The sequence below is a fragment of the Tasmannia lanceolata genome, unplaced genomic scaffold, assembly GCF_043159265.1.
Source record: "Tasmannia lanceolata isolate RefF3 unplaced genomic scaffold, GAP_Taslan_0.1 ptg000011l, whole genome shotgun sequence".
NCBI classification, from domain to species: domain Eukaryota; kingdom Viridiplantae; phylum Streptophyta; class Magnoliopsida; order Canellales; family Winteraceae; genus Tasmannia; species Tasmannia lanceolata.
The window spans coordinates 20,144,390-20,159,514 of NW_027518688.1; the positions used below are offsets into that span (position 1 = coordinate 20,144,390).

General features: G+C 39.7%; 1 protein-coding gene across 1 annotated transcript; it reads left to right on the forward strand.

The window, feature by feature from the left end:
* Positions 1 to 1,211: 1,211 nt before the first annotated feature.
* On the forward strand, positions 1,212 to 14,854 carry LOC143885984 (uncharacterized). Its single transcript, XM_077390002.1, has 5 exons — positions 1,212 to 1,505; positions 12,242 to 13,121; positions 13,359 to 13,890; positions 13,957 to 14,188; positions 14,255 to 14,854. Exons 1-5 carry the CDS (start codon positions 1,212 to 1,214, stop codon positions 14,852 to 14,854), a joined length of 2,538 nt encoding a protein of 845 aa, XP_077246117.1.
* Positions 14,855 to 15,125: the final 271 nt, after the last annotated feature.

Here is a 15,125-nt window from a genome sequence, read left to right on the forward strand (position 1 = left end):
GCCATGACCATTGGTGAATGTCACTTTTCTTGTAGTGTCATTATGAGTTGGTCATAAGAGAGCCATAGTTCAGTATTGATGGATTGTAGAAATTCTAATGAAAGCTTCAATATAAACGTCAACATGGACACTCTAATTACTTGGCCACAAATTTCTTTTGATTACATACTTGATATGGCCCTGTGTGAGGAGGCGAACTTTGAGGAAAAAATTCGAGAATGGTGGGGCGAGAAGGTGTTCTTGGGATGGCGTGGATTTGTATTCGGACAGAAGCTTAAAGTTAGAATCCGTGACTGGGCGAAAGTGGAGCAAGAAAACAGAGTTCAAAACAAAGCTGATATTCTATCAAAATTAGAGGAGTTTGAGCAATTGGAAGCAAACCCGAATTGAATTTAAAGTATCTTATGAGGAAATCATCCGAAGGGAGGAAATCAGCTGGCGACAAATCTCGTGTAAAGTGGCTAAAAGAGGGGGACAACAACAGCAAATTTTTCCATAAAATGGCATCAGCCTGCCGTCGAATCAACCACATAAACTCTCTAGTTATGGATGAAGTTTTAATTGAGGACCCGAAGGACATCCGGAGAATTATTGTGGAATACTATTAGAAGTTGTATTCAAAAACCCACGGCTGGCGTCCAAAACCAGAGGGATTATATTTCAAGACTATCCCTATGGTGAAAAGTGATTGGTTGGAAAGGGCTTTTTCGATGGAGGAGGTAGAGGCTGCACTACATTCAATGAAAAAAGACCGGGCTCCGGGTCCGGATGGTTTCCCGACGGGCTTTTATTGCCACTATTGGGAGGTGATTAAAAATGTGAGGTGTTTGGGTACATTAACGAGTTCCATCAGAGGGGTAAAATTAGCATTGGGAGTAACTCCACATTCATTACGTTAATTCCCAAAAAAGATGGATCGGGTGAATTGAAAGATTATAGACCGATCAGCCTTGTCAGTAGTATGTATAAAATCTTATCAAGATCTTAGCCACCAGACTTGCAACGGTAATGGGTGATGTTATCTATTGGGCGTAATCCTTCGACAATGGAGAACAGTAATTTCGGAAAAGAGGTCTGTCAATTGTATCTTGCCGAAATGGAAACCTCCGCCTTAGGGCTGGGTTAAACTTAATTTTGATGGCAGTTCGCTTGGGAACCAAGGAAGAGCCGGCATTGGTGGCATTATTAGGGGTGCTGACGGAAACCTGATTATGTCTTTCTCTGGATCGATCGGCATTTATGACGCTAATGAAGTTGAGGCTAGGGCTCTCTTATTTGGGCTGAAATGGTTTCTTCGAAATAACCTCGGGCCTATAATTATTGAAGGAGATTCGTCGAATGCTATAGCATGGGCATCTGGCCGTTCAGCCGGTCCATGGAAGCTGCAGAGCGTACTTGATGAGTCCCGTGACATTATTAGGGAGATCAATGCCCGGCTGGTGCACAGGCAAAGATCAGCCAATGGAATGGCTGATATCTTAGCCAAGGAAGGTGTTGACGTCCCTGTAACTCGTGTTATTTCCTTCACTGAGAGAGTGTAATCGTTTCATTTTTGGGACATCTTGTCCCCTGATTGTATTTTATTCATATCAATAAATCTTTGTTACCTTTAAAAAAAACATACTTGGCATGTGGAATTGTTGCAGATGCCACTGTGGGAGGAGCTGCAAGGCGTAGATATGAAGGAGTTATTACGGCGCTTGCGGATAAATAACCGCATGACAATTTATTAATTACAACAGATGCTAAGTTACATCTTCTCACATTATTCGAAGTTATTGTATCCATGTATATCCACATCCCGTATTCATTCTTTTTTTGTTGGATGTAAGTTTTTAAACTTTGATATGCAGGTGAAGGAGTTGGGGTTGCACCGTCTGCATTCCTAAAGGACATGGGTGTGTTTGAAAGCTAATCTCTTTCAACTCTCCACCAGCATCTACTGCAGAAAGCTTGAGAAACGTTAAATGCTATAGGCAAATGATCGCAAACTACATGAAAGACTTACTTGGAACTTTCTTCGAAATAATTTGTCAACATACTGCATTGTCAGCACTATTACCAGTTGAGATCCCCATATACTGGAATATGGTTTTACTGTCATTCTCTATATGTTCTACATCATGGTGCCTCAACTATTGAATCATCTCTGTGTAATGGTTTATTACTCTTGTTTTCTGAAAATATTCTTCTTTCTCTATATAAAATAAATCATCTCTCATTTTTTTAGATTTTTAGTATGTTCTTTAATACTAAATGGGCTTATGTGTACTGTTTTACAAAATTCAGGCCTACGTTCATTGTTCATAAGGATAGAGACTTCAATCAGAAAAGAAGGATTTGCGGGTCTAGGTGGCAAGAGGAGAAAAGACTTCAATCACAAAAGAAGTATTTGCGAGTCTAGGTGGCAAGAAGAGAAGATCAAATTTTGCTTGTAACTTAAGTTTGTTTACACATGTCAATATATTTAAGAACAATTTCTAAAGATGGTTTGTTTGAATGCCATTGTGGTGTGAGGTTGTATACATACAATATGCTGATTATACATACAATATGCCATTGTGATATGAGGTTGTATGTCATGGTGATTCTTAAATACATATTACAGGTTTATGCATGTTTCAGGTTGTATTTATATGTTACAGGTTACATGTTTCAAGAAGTACTATACAGACCACACTAGAGGATGACCAAACCATCCATGTGGATGGGCTGTAGACACCCCATTTTGACCGGACCCGAGTTCGCGTTGCTTGGGCGAAGCCTCATCAAATAAGTGAGCTGGTGCCCCAAATTTAACCCCGGCATAGCTTAAGGTCCCCCGTAGATCCCCATAAAATTTTGTTGAAATCCGAGCGCGTCTGCTCAGTGAACAGGTCAAGATAGTAGGTGCAATACAGACCAAAAGGAGGGTGATTCATCTGAAAAGGGAGCTGTCCATGGGAAAAAAGGAAGAATATATATCATTTATATGTAAAGGGGGGTACATGATCCCCTCCAGGCCGCGCTTGATTCGTGCGCCCATCAAATGGGTAGTGCGGATATCAGCTTTCGGATTTTTAATATAAAAAAAAATATACGAAGAACAGAGAGGAAGAGGAGAATCATTTTCGTTTCTAATCTAAGAAAAGAGAGAGAGAAAGAGAGAGAGAGAGTGAAACCCATTTCCTTCTCCGATCATTTTCCGGTGTATTTGCCGGAGCTCCGATCGACTCCGATCCTCGTCGTTTCCTTCACTTTCTTCTCCATCGACTCCTCTTCATTCGATTTCATCCATTCTCTACCGCCATCATCGGTACCTCTAATTCCTTTATCCTTTGCAACCATTTCCACTAGATCTGAGAAACTTCAGTAATTTCGTTGACTTCCAACGAAATCCGATCATCTTCCCCCAAAGCTCCGGTCATATTCCGGCGGATCTCCAATCATATTCTGGTGGTTTTCTTCTTCTCAGATCTCTGATCTTCTCCGGCAGATTTTTTACCGAATTCCGATCCACTTCATTTTCTCTGCAAGAATTTCTTCTTTCTAGCCTTCTACATCTCAGATCTATATCATTCAAGCTCCAAACCCTTGATCCGCCATTTCCTTAGCCAGAGCCATAGATCCGACTATAGAAACCCTAGTCTTGGCTTTAATCTCTAAAGCTCTAGATCTGTTGGTTCTATTCTTATTAAAACCTTGGATTTATTCATTTCTTTCTTTAAATCATTGATCGGTCATCTTCTACTTTAGAGAATCTCAGATATGAGGAATCCTCGTCTTGAAGCTTAAAAAGAAAAAGAAAAAAGAAGAGCATTCTTTCTACTAATATCACTGGAATTTCGATCTATCGTCAATTCCATTGGTCTTCAGAGAAAAGCAAGGAATTCAAGGTTTGGATCTGAGAAATTCTTTTCATCAGTTTAAAATCTCAAGATCTGGAAAGGTTTCAGGTATTTCTTCTACATATGTTTTGACTATGATAATCTAATTTATTGTTGATTATTGATTATGATAAAATATAAATGCTTCAATTAGGTTCAATTATAATTTCATTCTTTCTGTGATGTTAAGGGATATAAAAAATGTGAATAAATAAATGAACTAAGTGTGGTTGTGGTTAGAATTTGTGGCATAATAAGACTACGAAATGTGCATATATTGTTTCGGCCCTGAAAACAAGATTTGATATATAATTGAGTAATGTGGTTGAGAATTGGTTAATGTAAGTCAGCCTCTGAATCTGTCCCAATTTTTGGCGTAGTTCAGTTCTTGAATCTGTCCCCTGTTTTAGCACAAATTCTGTCACGATTCAACACCTACTATCTTAGCTGTTATGCTTAAGCTTGATTTGATTTTTCATAGTCATATAGCACAGCTATATGATTATAATTTTGAACAGACTGATGTTGCGTTTAAGCCTTGATAAAACTGTGTTAGTTGATTTCTTTGTGCCTAACAAAAGGATGCTATAAATATGATGAGCTGATTTGGAAATATTTGATTTACGAAAATGAATCTGAATGTTCTCTTTACTTCCAATGATTTCAAATGGATTTTTGATAATGCTTTTACTTGTCAACTCTAATTCAGCCTTAATGTCTTTCCAATTATCCATAATACTGTTTGGCATTGGCATTCATCAAAAGGTCTAAATAGCTGTACATGAGCTGTATTGGTTACGAATGCATCAATCACAACCGTTTTTACCAGGAGGGTTAGTAATTGGAATTATCATGATGAGTGGAAATTGTCCTTGATTTAATTCCAGATTTTCTTTTCATAAGATAATTACGTTTTAACAGCTATGATTGCTGGTCACATCATGTGTTTGAAAGGCATTCTTATTCTCTTCAATTTAACCCATTTCCTGTTGTTGTGTCCGGTGGGGATTTGGCATATGCAAAATGGGAGATGTATTGTCAGCTTGCCGTGTCCTAATAGCTGTGCATAACTGATTTATTTCAGCCCATGTTTTGCATCATCCCTTTGTTCTTTTTGAATGAATCAATGAAGTTCTGTAGCTTTTGTTTCAGCCTAGTTTTGTTTCAGCCATTATAACAACACTTTCTGTTATGGCCAGTTAAATCGGCCATCTTTGCTTATGATCAGTGTGTCAAATTGGTGTTTTCGCAAATCGAATCAATTTTTGCTTGCATAGCTACATATGGCTGATTTCAATAACTTAGTATTTGGAATTTCACAATTCCCTTGATTAATTGTTGACCGAGTGGTAATCTGATCCTTGGAACATAGGGGTTGGGAATTTTTCATCTTTCAAATAATTAAATAGCTTGAAAGCTGATCTTATAGAATTTTGAAGTCCCTGCTTGTTAATAAACACATGTCTCTTCATTCTCAGTAGGGATAGTGTGGTGGCTATATAGTGGTCAGGTTTTGTCTTCTTATGGGTGCATGTTTGGAATTTTAAACTCATCAATTGAATAGCTCTCTTTAAGCTTTGAGAATTTTCCAAGGAAATCCTGATCAAGAGCTTTGTATTAACACGATACAAAGGCGATTAAAGCCGCAAGCATTTCCTTTTCTTGGTTGGCTGATTATGCATCCTCATTATATGATAGACATTATATGATAGATTGCATGTGAAAGTATTCGTAATTTTGCACTTTCACATTTTCTGAAGGTTCTAAGATTTTGGATTTGCATTTCAACATAATTCTTTATTGATGAAATTAAGGAACCGGCACGTTCCTTATAATTGATGTCCTAATTTGATTTCTGGAAGTGAAACAGTGGCAAATTTCTATTAGAGTCACTAGCACCTTGCTTGCATATTGCACAACCATTGACCTTTTAGTTACATGGGGCTGCTTTGTTACTGGTTAATGTTGATACATTGTTAGACCATTAACCTTAAGTTTGTTAGATTATTGCATTGCCTAAAGCTTGGTCTCGCAGAAACAGGAAGCCTGATCAATGAAATACGTCATTCTGCCCTACTTCTCTTTGGGTTTTTATTGCATAAATGTGATTTAAGGAATTGTGTATTAGAGTGCGGGTGAGTAGATGTTTAAAAAGAAATGGTAAAATCTTGACATTTTAGATAGCATTTTCTTATTTGTTTCCTGTCTCCCCTTTTAAGATTTTGCTTCTATGTTATATGTTTAAGATTCAATCTCGCAATTAAATTTTCTCCCATCCTATCGCGCAGGCAATGACGGCGATAGTCGGAGCCTCCCCTTTAGAGAGACAATTTGTGTCTCTATAGAGCAAGCCCATCTTATAGGGTACTTACCTGGTCCTAATAGTAATCCCTCTCCCATTTAGTGGACTTTCTCAGTCTTAGTAGAGCTTTTCCTCTTTTATTTAGAGACTTCTCTAGTCTTTTAGAAACTATTATATGGTAGTTTCTCTTTCTCATTTAGGAGACCATTGTGGTCTTATTAGTGAGTTTTATCATAGGAGACACGTTTTGTCTCGTTAGGCAGCTCTCCTCTGGAAGCAAGCCTCGTCGCTTAGAGCCCGCCTTTTCCCATTGGAGGCATACACTGCCTCATTTATAGAGCCTCCCTGGTTTGTCTATCTTTTGAGCTAAAAGACATGCTATGTCTTATTTGTCCCCCTTTATAGAGTGTTAGAGAGTCTTTGACTCATTTATCCTTTTTAGTAGTTTTATTTTAGAGTCTTTGTTTCGTTTGTTCTTGTTAGAGAGTCTTTGACTCATTCGGTTTTTATTAGAGAGTCTTTGACTCATTTTATCCTTTTAGGAGTGTTATTCGAGAGTCTTTGGCTCATTTATCCCTTTTAGTGGTGTTATTAGAGAGTCCTTGACTCATTTGTCCTTTTAGGAGTGTTATTCGAGAGTCTTTGACTCATTTACCCTCGCTTTTGATAGTGTTATTAGTTGGGAGTTTCTCATTAGTGTTGTCGCCGTTCTTCTCTGTTAGAGACTAGCACAGTCTCATTAGAGCTTTTCTTGTTTGTGATCTTAGATCATTTCTCGTCTTTGGGCGTTAGTTTACCTGGTTTAGGGGTTTCCCCTGTTAGCCCTAGGGTTTGGCCCTAGGGTTTTGCTTTGTATATTCCCTTAGGACTTTGGCCAAAAGGGTGAAAACTCTTTAAACTTCAAACACATTGGAAATTTTTTTTTTTAAATCCAAAAATATTGAATATTCTAAAAACTCAAAAAAAAAGCATTAGAAATTTAAAACATAAAAAACATTAAAACCATTAAATCATTTGGAGTGTTTGCTTTTAGTGGCAGTTAGGAGAGTTCGTTTCGAACTACATTGGCTTGATCCTCTTGCGAGGTACGTAGTGCAGCTTGGGATTTATATCCCAAGTCCAGCCAAACTTTTGTAGATAGCATTTTAAATCTTTTCGAATAAGCAACCTCTAAAACTTTCATTTTCAAAAGATCTTCTTCTAGAGTTAGGAGTTTCTCCTAGATAGAGAGTTTTAAAGTTAGGTTGTGTCTTTTGATAGGTTGTTTGTTTGTTTGCTTGTTGTGTGCTTGTTTTAGAGTTAGGGGTCTGTCCTAGAGTTATAGGAACGCCTCCGTCCGGTTTAATAGGCGATCCACATCGCCGAGTGATGACTAGAGTAGGATACGCTAGTCCACCCTTAGTTTTTCTTAGGAAATGCAGCCTAGTTACAAATAGGTTGTAGGAACCACCTGCATTAGCTTAGGGCTAACTTGCATTCAGTTAGGGCATATAGGGTGTCCTAAAATCCACAATTGAATAGAATTTAAATAATCGTACAAGAAACTTTTAATAACTGGTCCGGTCTTTTAGATCGAGTCTAGGATAAAGGGCTAGGTGTCTTAGGCATCATAGCTTAAAATAGGCGCGAAGAACTACGTTGCCTTGATTCTTGTGGAGGCGGGGATACGTAGGCTTCTTTGGATGAATATCAGATCATCTGAGGACTCGGGCTAATAATTTAGAGTCTTATGATTTGTTGTGTAGTCATCGTATGTTTTGATGTGTTTTCTTACTTTCTTGTACTGATCCTATACCTTTAGCTATAGCTTGCATGTGTTTGCACATAAGAACTTAGACACCCATTAGGCATGTCACTCATAACCTAGCTATGTTTAGGTGACATATCTTTCATTTTATTTTATGTGTGCTTATTATTTTATCCTCAGGAAATGCATGCTGAGGTAGACGATTCTTGAGGATTGTTCCCATTTCATATGATTTTTACCCAAACTTTTTTGGAGTTAATGAAAATGGCATAAGAGACCAAGTGCTTGCACTCGGACGAATTGGGGGTGCTCTCAGACCTTCTCCTTTCGTAATCAGGCACGAACCCATATATATTTCTGGTTATCCATTGCAGAGGATTTGATTTTAGGGTTCCATGGCATATCCATGGATGGCGACTCTGAGTTTATTTTAGGTATGTCTCAGTTTCGAACCTCGATTCCGGATCAAGACATATCTCTTTCTTTTTTATATCGCCACTCGTGCTATGCTATGAGGGTGGCATCCGTTTTGAGAGTTCCTTGGTAGAGCTCTCCATTCACGTAGATGATCCAGAGGGTGTTAGGGACCCGTTCCCTCTCGCTACTCTCGGATCGGGGTACACAGGCTGGCGACTCTGCTGGGGAGTTCTTGAAACATTGCCTAACTTTATAAAAATGTCATTTTTACTAACTTTGGAGAAATTTGAGTTAAAATCATTTTAAATGAGAATTCTATCGTTAGAATCCAGGGGCACCAGATAGGTGCATAATTAAAACAAGGGATTCATAAACTGCACATCATATGTTATCATATTGTTTATTCTCTACTTTTTTCATTATTTTTCATTATTCTTGGCTCTACGAAAATAGATACGGTGCGTGCCAGACTGGGATGTCACTACCCTGACAGAACTGTTGTATCTATTTTCAAGCTATGCGCCGGTGCTACAGCCGTAGACATTGGGCGTACTTTTGTCTACCGCACCCGATGAGCAATGAAGCATACTATGTATAACATGGGGCGTACTTGTGTTATACATGTTAAGTATGTTTCATACGCATAGTACCCGATAGATTGAGTCCGGAGCCCTACTTTGTTTTATATATTATGTATATACTTACTGACCTAGTGAAATCCAACTAGGAAATACCCGTGTTTATATATGTATATCGCATTCATATAGGGTCGAACATGTGTTGCTCACACATGTGGAGCCTAGAGTTAGGTGCTTTTGTCCCATTTGTAGACTAGGGTAGTTCATTTATATGGCTACAACACGGTCCTAGTACACTTATCAGTCTGTCTTGAGTCGAGATTTTCTTGACTCAGCTAGATTAGAATTAGGGCTGGTGCCCCTGGTTAGGATTTGTGTGTATGTATATATACCTATATATACTGATTATGTATATTAGGGTTCTCTTCTTAGTTAGAGTTCCTTATTCATTTCAATTGGTTATATCCATTCTCTGTTCAGATTTAGATCTAGTCAGTGGCTTTTGCTTGCCATTTCCTTGGCCGGGTTTTGTCCTTTGATCTGTTGATTATAGGATTTAACCCATTGTCATATATGTTCTCACCTTTGGTCGATCCTTCATTTGGTCACCTTTCTCTGGTAACCATATTCCGAGCTTATCTTACCACCTTTATTCATATACCTTAGGTTGAGTTGTGGGAATTCTTTCTAGTGTCATCATGCTGCCGGATTTTGTCTAGAATATTTTGAGCATGACCGCTATCCTTTAGAGTTAGTTAAACCATGAGTTTACCTTACCTTGACTTTCTTGTCTAGTCGTTATGCTGCCGAATTTTTCGCAAAATATTTTGAACATGACCGCTATTTTTTAGAGTTAGTTAAACCATGAGTTTACCTTACCTTGACTTTCTTGTTTAGCTATTATGCTGCCGAATTTTTCGCAACACATTTTGAGCATGACTGCTACTCTTTAGAGTCAGTTTACTTAGTCTGGGCCTTGACCTCCTTGTATAGCGGTTATGCTGCTGGATTTTATCCAAAACATGTTAAGCATGATCGTTATCCTTTGGAGTCAGTCTACCTTGTCTTGATTCCCATGTATAGTCTGGATTAGCTTAGAACCCACTTTTAGTGAGAACTTCTGATTTGATCAGTTGTATTTGTATCTTTTCAGTTTCACTTGGTCAGTGGCCTATACATATTTTTCTCGTGGTCACAATTTATTTGTTACCCAGTGATTATGTATTCACCTTTTTGTTGTATCATAAATTCATCTTATGTATATATCGCTCAATAGGATTAGATCCTTGCTTGTTTTGTCTTGAGATCTGGCCGATAACTCATTTGTTGTCCCTATGACCATGGTCTATCCTTTTGATCCTCTTGATCGCATAGTTGATGATATTCATCGTCAAATTTGGATCCGGTTTGCGACCTACTTTTGTCATTTTATGGCCACGGTCTATTGTCTGATCTCTTGGTGATCTCTCATCTTTGATGAAAAATCCAATGTCCCCGATTGTATCCTTCCTGTATGTTTGATTGTCAAGTTTATTCTTATTATTTACTTAAAGGTTATCTTCCCTCCCTTATCATCTTGTTCTATCTGAGTGTCAGGTCTGATCATGGCGAACAATTTGTTAGACAAGTGGATAGCTGAGACTATTAAATCTTTTCCGTTGAGGTGTGAAGAATGGAGTGTGGCTGAGCGTTTCATCGGTTCATTTACCCATTTGAATAGTCGTGGTATAAATTGGAAGTTTCTTCAAGCAGCTGCTGGATGTTGGGATCCTGTTTTCCATGTCTTCCGATTTGGGTCTTTTCAACTTTGTCCTATATTTGAAGATTGGTGTGCCTTGTTAGAGCTTCCTCCTGAGGGACTTTGGATCCGACCTTCAAGCGTAGACTCCCCTCATGATCTTTTTTGCAAGCTTTTTGAAAATAAAATCGTGAAAACTCTGCCATGCTTAATTGAGAAAAATGTGCAATTTCAAGCCCTCATTGAGCTTTTTTCTTAAAACGTCGATCCTACTGACTCCCGTTTTCAGGAGTGTCGACGTAATGCCTTAGTATTTGCTGTCTTTGCACGTCAATGTCCTTCACAGAGACTCTAGTGCCGCCCCTTTCACTTTGTTGACAATAATAGATCAGATAAATGAGGGGAGAAATCCTGTCCCTACAATGCTAGCTGAAACCTTTTATGGGTTAGACTTTATCGCTAGTAAAAAGGTGCAGGATAATTTTTTCGGATGTGCCAAGCTGTTATACGTGTGGTTATGTAAAAAACTCACTGTCCTTCAACCACCAAACCGCATTGAGTACACCCTTAAAAGTTTTCATTCCTGGAAGGTAAAGATTAAGCAACCTCAGCTTAATGAATGGCACCATTGGTTGCAGAGCATAGGGGAAAACCAAATTCGTTGGGTGAGTCAATCATGTCCACAAATTATTACCAGTACTTGCCCATACTCATTTGTCCATCTTATGAGTTTAGAAAAATCATCTTTCTATGCACCTTTATGTTTCCCTTCTCAGATTATTGGAATCTTGTGTCTTCCTAAGGTTATCACACCACCTTGTTGTGAAGACCTTACTCCTGATCTCATTGCATCCATAGTAGCTGCTTGGAGGGACAAAATCACGGAGAGGAGATCCGTTTTCATGTCTAAGCTTCAAAAGGGAGGAGTATTTGGAGAGCCAGCAAATCGAAGAGCTCGGATTGGCGAACCATGAAGATCTTCGGCTCGAGATTGCCATCTCTTTTATTGTTTTCATTTGTTTTACTTGAATATAATCAGAGTCAAAGATTGTAAATCTGATTTTATTATAGATGAAAATTTAAAGAAAGAAATTTTACTTGATACATGTTATAGACAGTTGGCAATTCAGGGTTTCATCATTTTTCATGTAACCAATCGCTGACGTTGTAACCTGTCAATATGATCAATACAAAGGATATTTGTTTTCTTTTCTCTATTGGTGCAAACTATCTTGTTTCATTTGTCAATCATTTAATCTAGTTTGTTAACCTCCAATTAGGATTCTGAGAGATAGCAACCATCGCTCCCAAAAAGGATTCCCAAGCTAAACTCGCTTGGTCGAGACCTACTTCAGTGTCTAGACTAGTTCGTCACTTTGATTCCCCTGTGTCATCCCAGTGCATTTACCTTCTTCACCAGAGTCTTCAAATTCCTTTGAAGTAAACCAAATGGCCGATCCAACTGACCTTCTGCTCAGTATGCAAGAGATGATGAAGAACCTTACTCGGGACATGGCCGGGATGAAAGAAGAAATGGCATGTATGAAGACCCAGATAAGTGATAAGACTTCCACATCTAGACCCGTACTTCAGCCTTCTCATGTTCCCGCTCCAGAGTCACATAGACCCGGTATCCAGCCCTTTGAGGTTGATCTAGATGATGACCAATATGCTGCAGAATATTGTGATCCGAGGGTTGATAGAGAAAGGGAAAAGTTTGAAAAGTTTGAAAAAGAGATGTCTGAGAAATTTAGCAGGATGGCCCAAGAGATGGAACAAATGAAGGTCCAGGGACCTAAAAAGTTCGACGTCTCTGAATTAATACTGTCTTCGACAGTATCTCTGTTGCCCAACTTCAAAGCTCCTGATTATGATAAATATGACGGAACCAGATGCCCGCGTAACCACATGAGGTGGTTTATCATTTTATCCCAGCAGTACGGTTTGAGCCATGAGCAGATGGCCCAGTTATTCCTGATCTCTCTGACTGGAATTGCGAAGAAGTGGTTCCTAAGGCTGAAGCCGGAAGAGGTGAGAACCCTGGAAGACATTTCTGGGAAGCTGATAGAACAGTTCTCGATGGAGGAAGGTATTGAGGTCACGAAGAGAGACCTAAAACAGTTGAAGCAAGGTCCTCAGGAGACCTTTACTTTCTTTATCAGGCGTTGGAGACGCAAATCTGCTCAGCTGAGCCAGAGAATGTCTGAATCAGAACAGATAAAGCTAGTTCTGAAGAGTTTGTCTCCTCAGTACTTTCATTTCTTGGCGCTGCAGCATTACCCGAGTTTTGATCATCTGATTAAGACTGGTACTCAGACAGAGGATGCTATTGCAAAGGGTTTGAGAGCTAAGGTTTCTTTTGAAATCCGAGAGGGTAAAAGGCCTATGGTCCAGCCCAAGGAAATTCATGCTGTCAGTTACACCAGGCCTGTGGCCAAAGTTGCTGCAGAAGCTGCAAGGGTACCCAGGAGGGGTAGTTTTGATAGGAAATTCGATCCTCTTCCATATCCCATAATAATGATATTCAAGAGGCTTATGAAAGACAGGAAGATCCGGTTGCCGGATATCAAACCTCCACCCAATCCCTTACCCACATTCTGGAAGATGGACCAATATTGTGAATATCATAGAGGTCCAGGGCATTTGACTGAGAATTGTTTGGCCTTGAAGCATGCCATTCAAAATATGATTGACAAAGATGAGTTGGCAGTGGAGAGACCAAACGTCACTCAGAACCCACTTCCTAACCATCATGCCATGCCTCCTCCTACCACCAATGCCATCTTTACTGATGAACCTCTGCTTGACCCATCAACCCTTATTTGTGCCATTACCACAGAAAAAACCTATGTCATGAAATTTGATGATAGGGAGCTGGAAGCGGCAGAAAGGAGAGAGCGTTATGTAATTTCCTTCGATGACGACGAAGTTGCTGAGTCATCATCATCTCAGTCTGGTGTATTTCAGACTGATAGCGCCGGAAATACAAAGATAGCTCCGTATGTCCTAAGAGCTGAGGACTTTGAAGAGGGGAATGACGGTAGAGAGCCGTATTTTGTCCAAATGGAAGAAGACGGGATACTATTGTTAAATGATCATTGTGATGAGATGCGTCATATGACCCGTGGTGGGCGTATATTCAAACCTCAGAAATTGTGTGTAGAAAATCCTGCAGAATTTGCAAGGAATGCAGAGAATTCGAGGCAGAATAAGGTCAGCGTAGATGAAGAAGAAGAGAGCTTGTTGAAACAGCTGAAGAAGACTCAGGCTAATATCTCAATATGGGGTTTACTCATGGCCTCATCCAGGCACAGGAAGTTAGTCCTTCGAGAGCTTAATTCCGCGCAAGTCTCTGTAGACACTACTCCTGATGAGTTGGTGAGTTTGGTCGCCATGACCAAAGTGTCTAAGACTCTATCTTTCACTGATGATGATTTGCCTCCTGAGGGCCGAGACCACACCAAATCTCTAAAAATCACCGTTGTTTGCAATAAGAAGAGAGTACCAGAGGTGTTGGTTGACAACGGCTCTGCTCTGAATGTTTGCCCGTTGAGTACTACGACAACCCTTGGATTTGGTCCTGCGGACTTCATCCCATCTGAATAGGTTATTCTGGCGTATGATGGCACTCGCCGAGATGTGATCGGAACTCTAGTCACTGAAATACAGATCGGAGGGGAAGACTTCAAAATAGAGTTCCAGGTTCTGGACATTAAAGCTTCGTTTCTGCTATTGCTTGGCCGCCCTTGGTTGCACAAGTTTGGGGTTGTTCCATCTTCTCTTCATCAAAAGCTGAAGTTTCTTCGCAAAAACGGAGTGGTAACTGTAAAGGGAGACCCAGACCTTGAAATAGGGCTGATTACTCAAGATCTAACTGTGGAAAAGACTGAGGATCTTAGTTTGACTGGATTTTCACTAGAAGTGACTGCCATCACCTTTAAGGAAGCTATGAATGAAGAAATTTGTTTCCTGACCAGTACAAACTCAAATGTCGTCAGGATGATTCGCCGGCAGGGATACATGCCAGGTGCAGGGCTGGGTAAATATCATCAGGGTTTGACCGAGTTCCCTGAATTCGAATCCTTCAACGGTCTATTTGGGCTGGGGTACAAGCCCTCAAAGAAAGAGGTTAAAAGGATGAAACAATTGATGCGGAAATGGGCTGAATGTCGCCGCAGGGGGTTAGAATTACCAATCGCCGATTAATTTGACAATGAATGGCCGGTTCCGAAGAGAGGGTGCAAATTTCCCTTTCTGTGGCTTTACCGAGACTTGGCTGAATGAGAGTACAGGGCAAAGGTTGCCGGGCTTTGAAATTTTCTTCGATCTGCAGTTAGAAGACAAGCAGACCGGTGTGCAGACAGAAGTTGAGTCAGAAGCTGATTGGGCAGAACATATAGAGCCAAGCATGCTGAATTCAATGTTCCTTGAAGATTCGCAGACTATTACTGTGATTAATCGGAAGGCCTCGATTTTG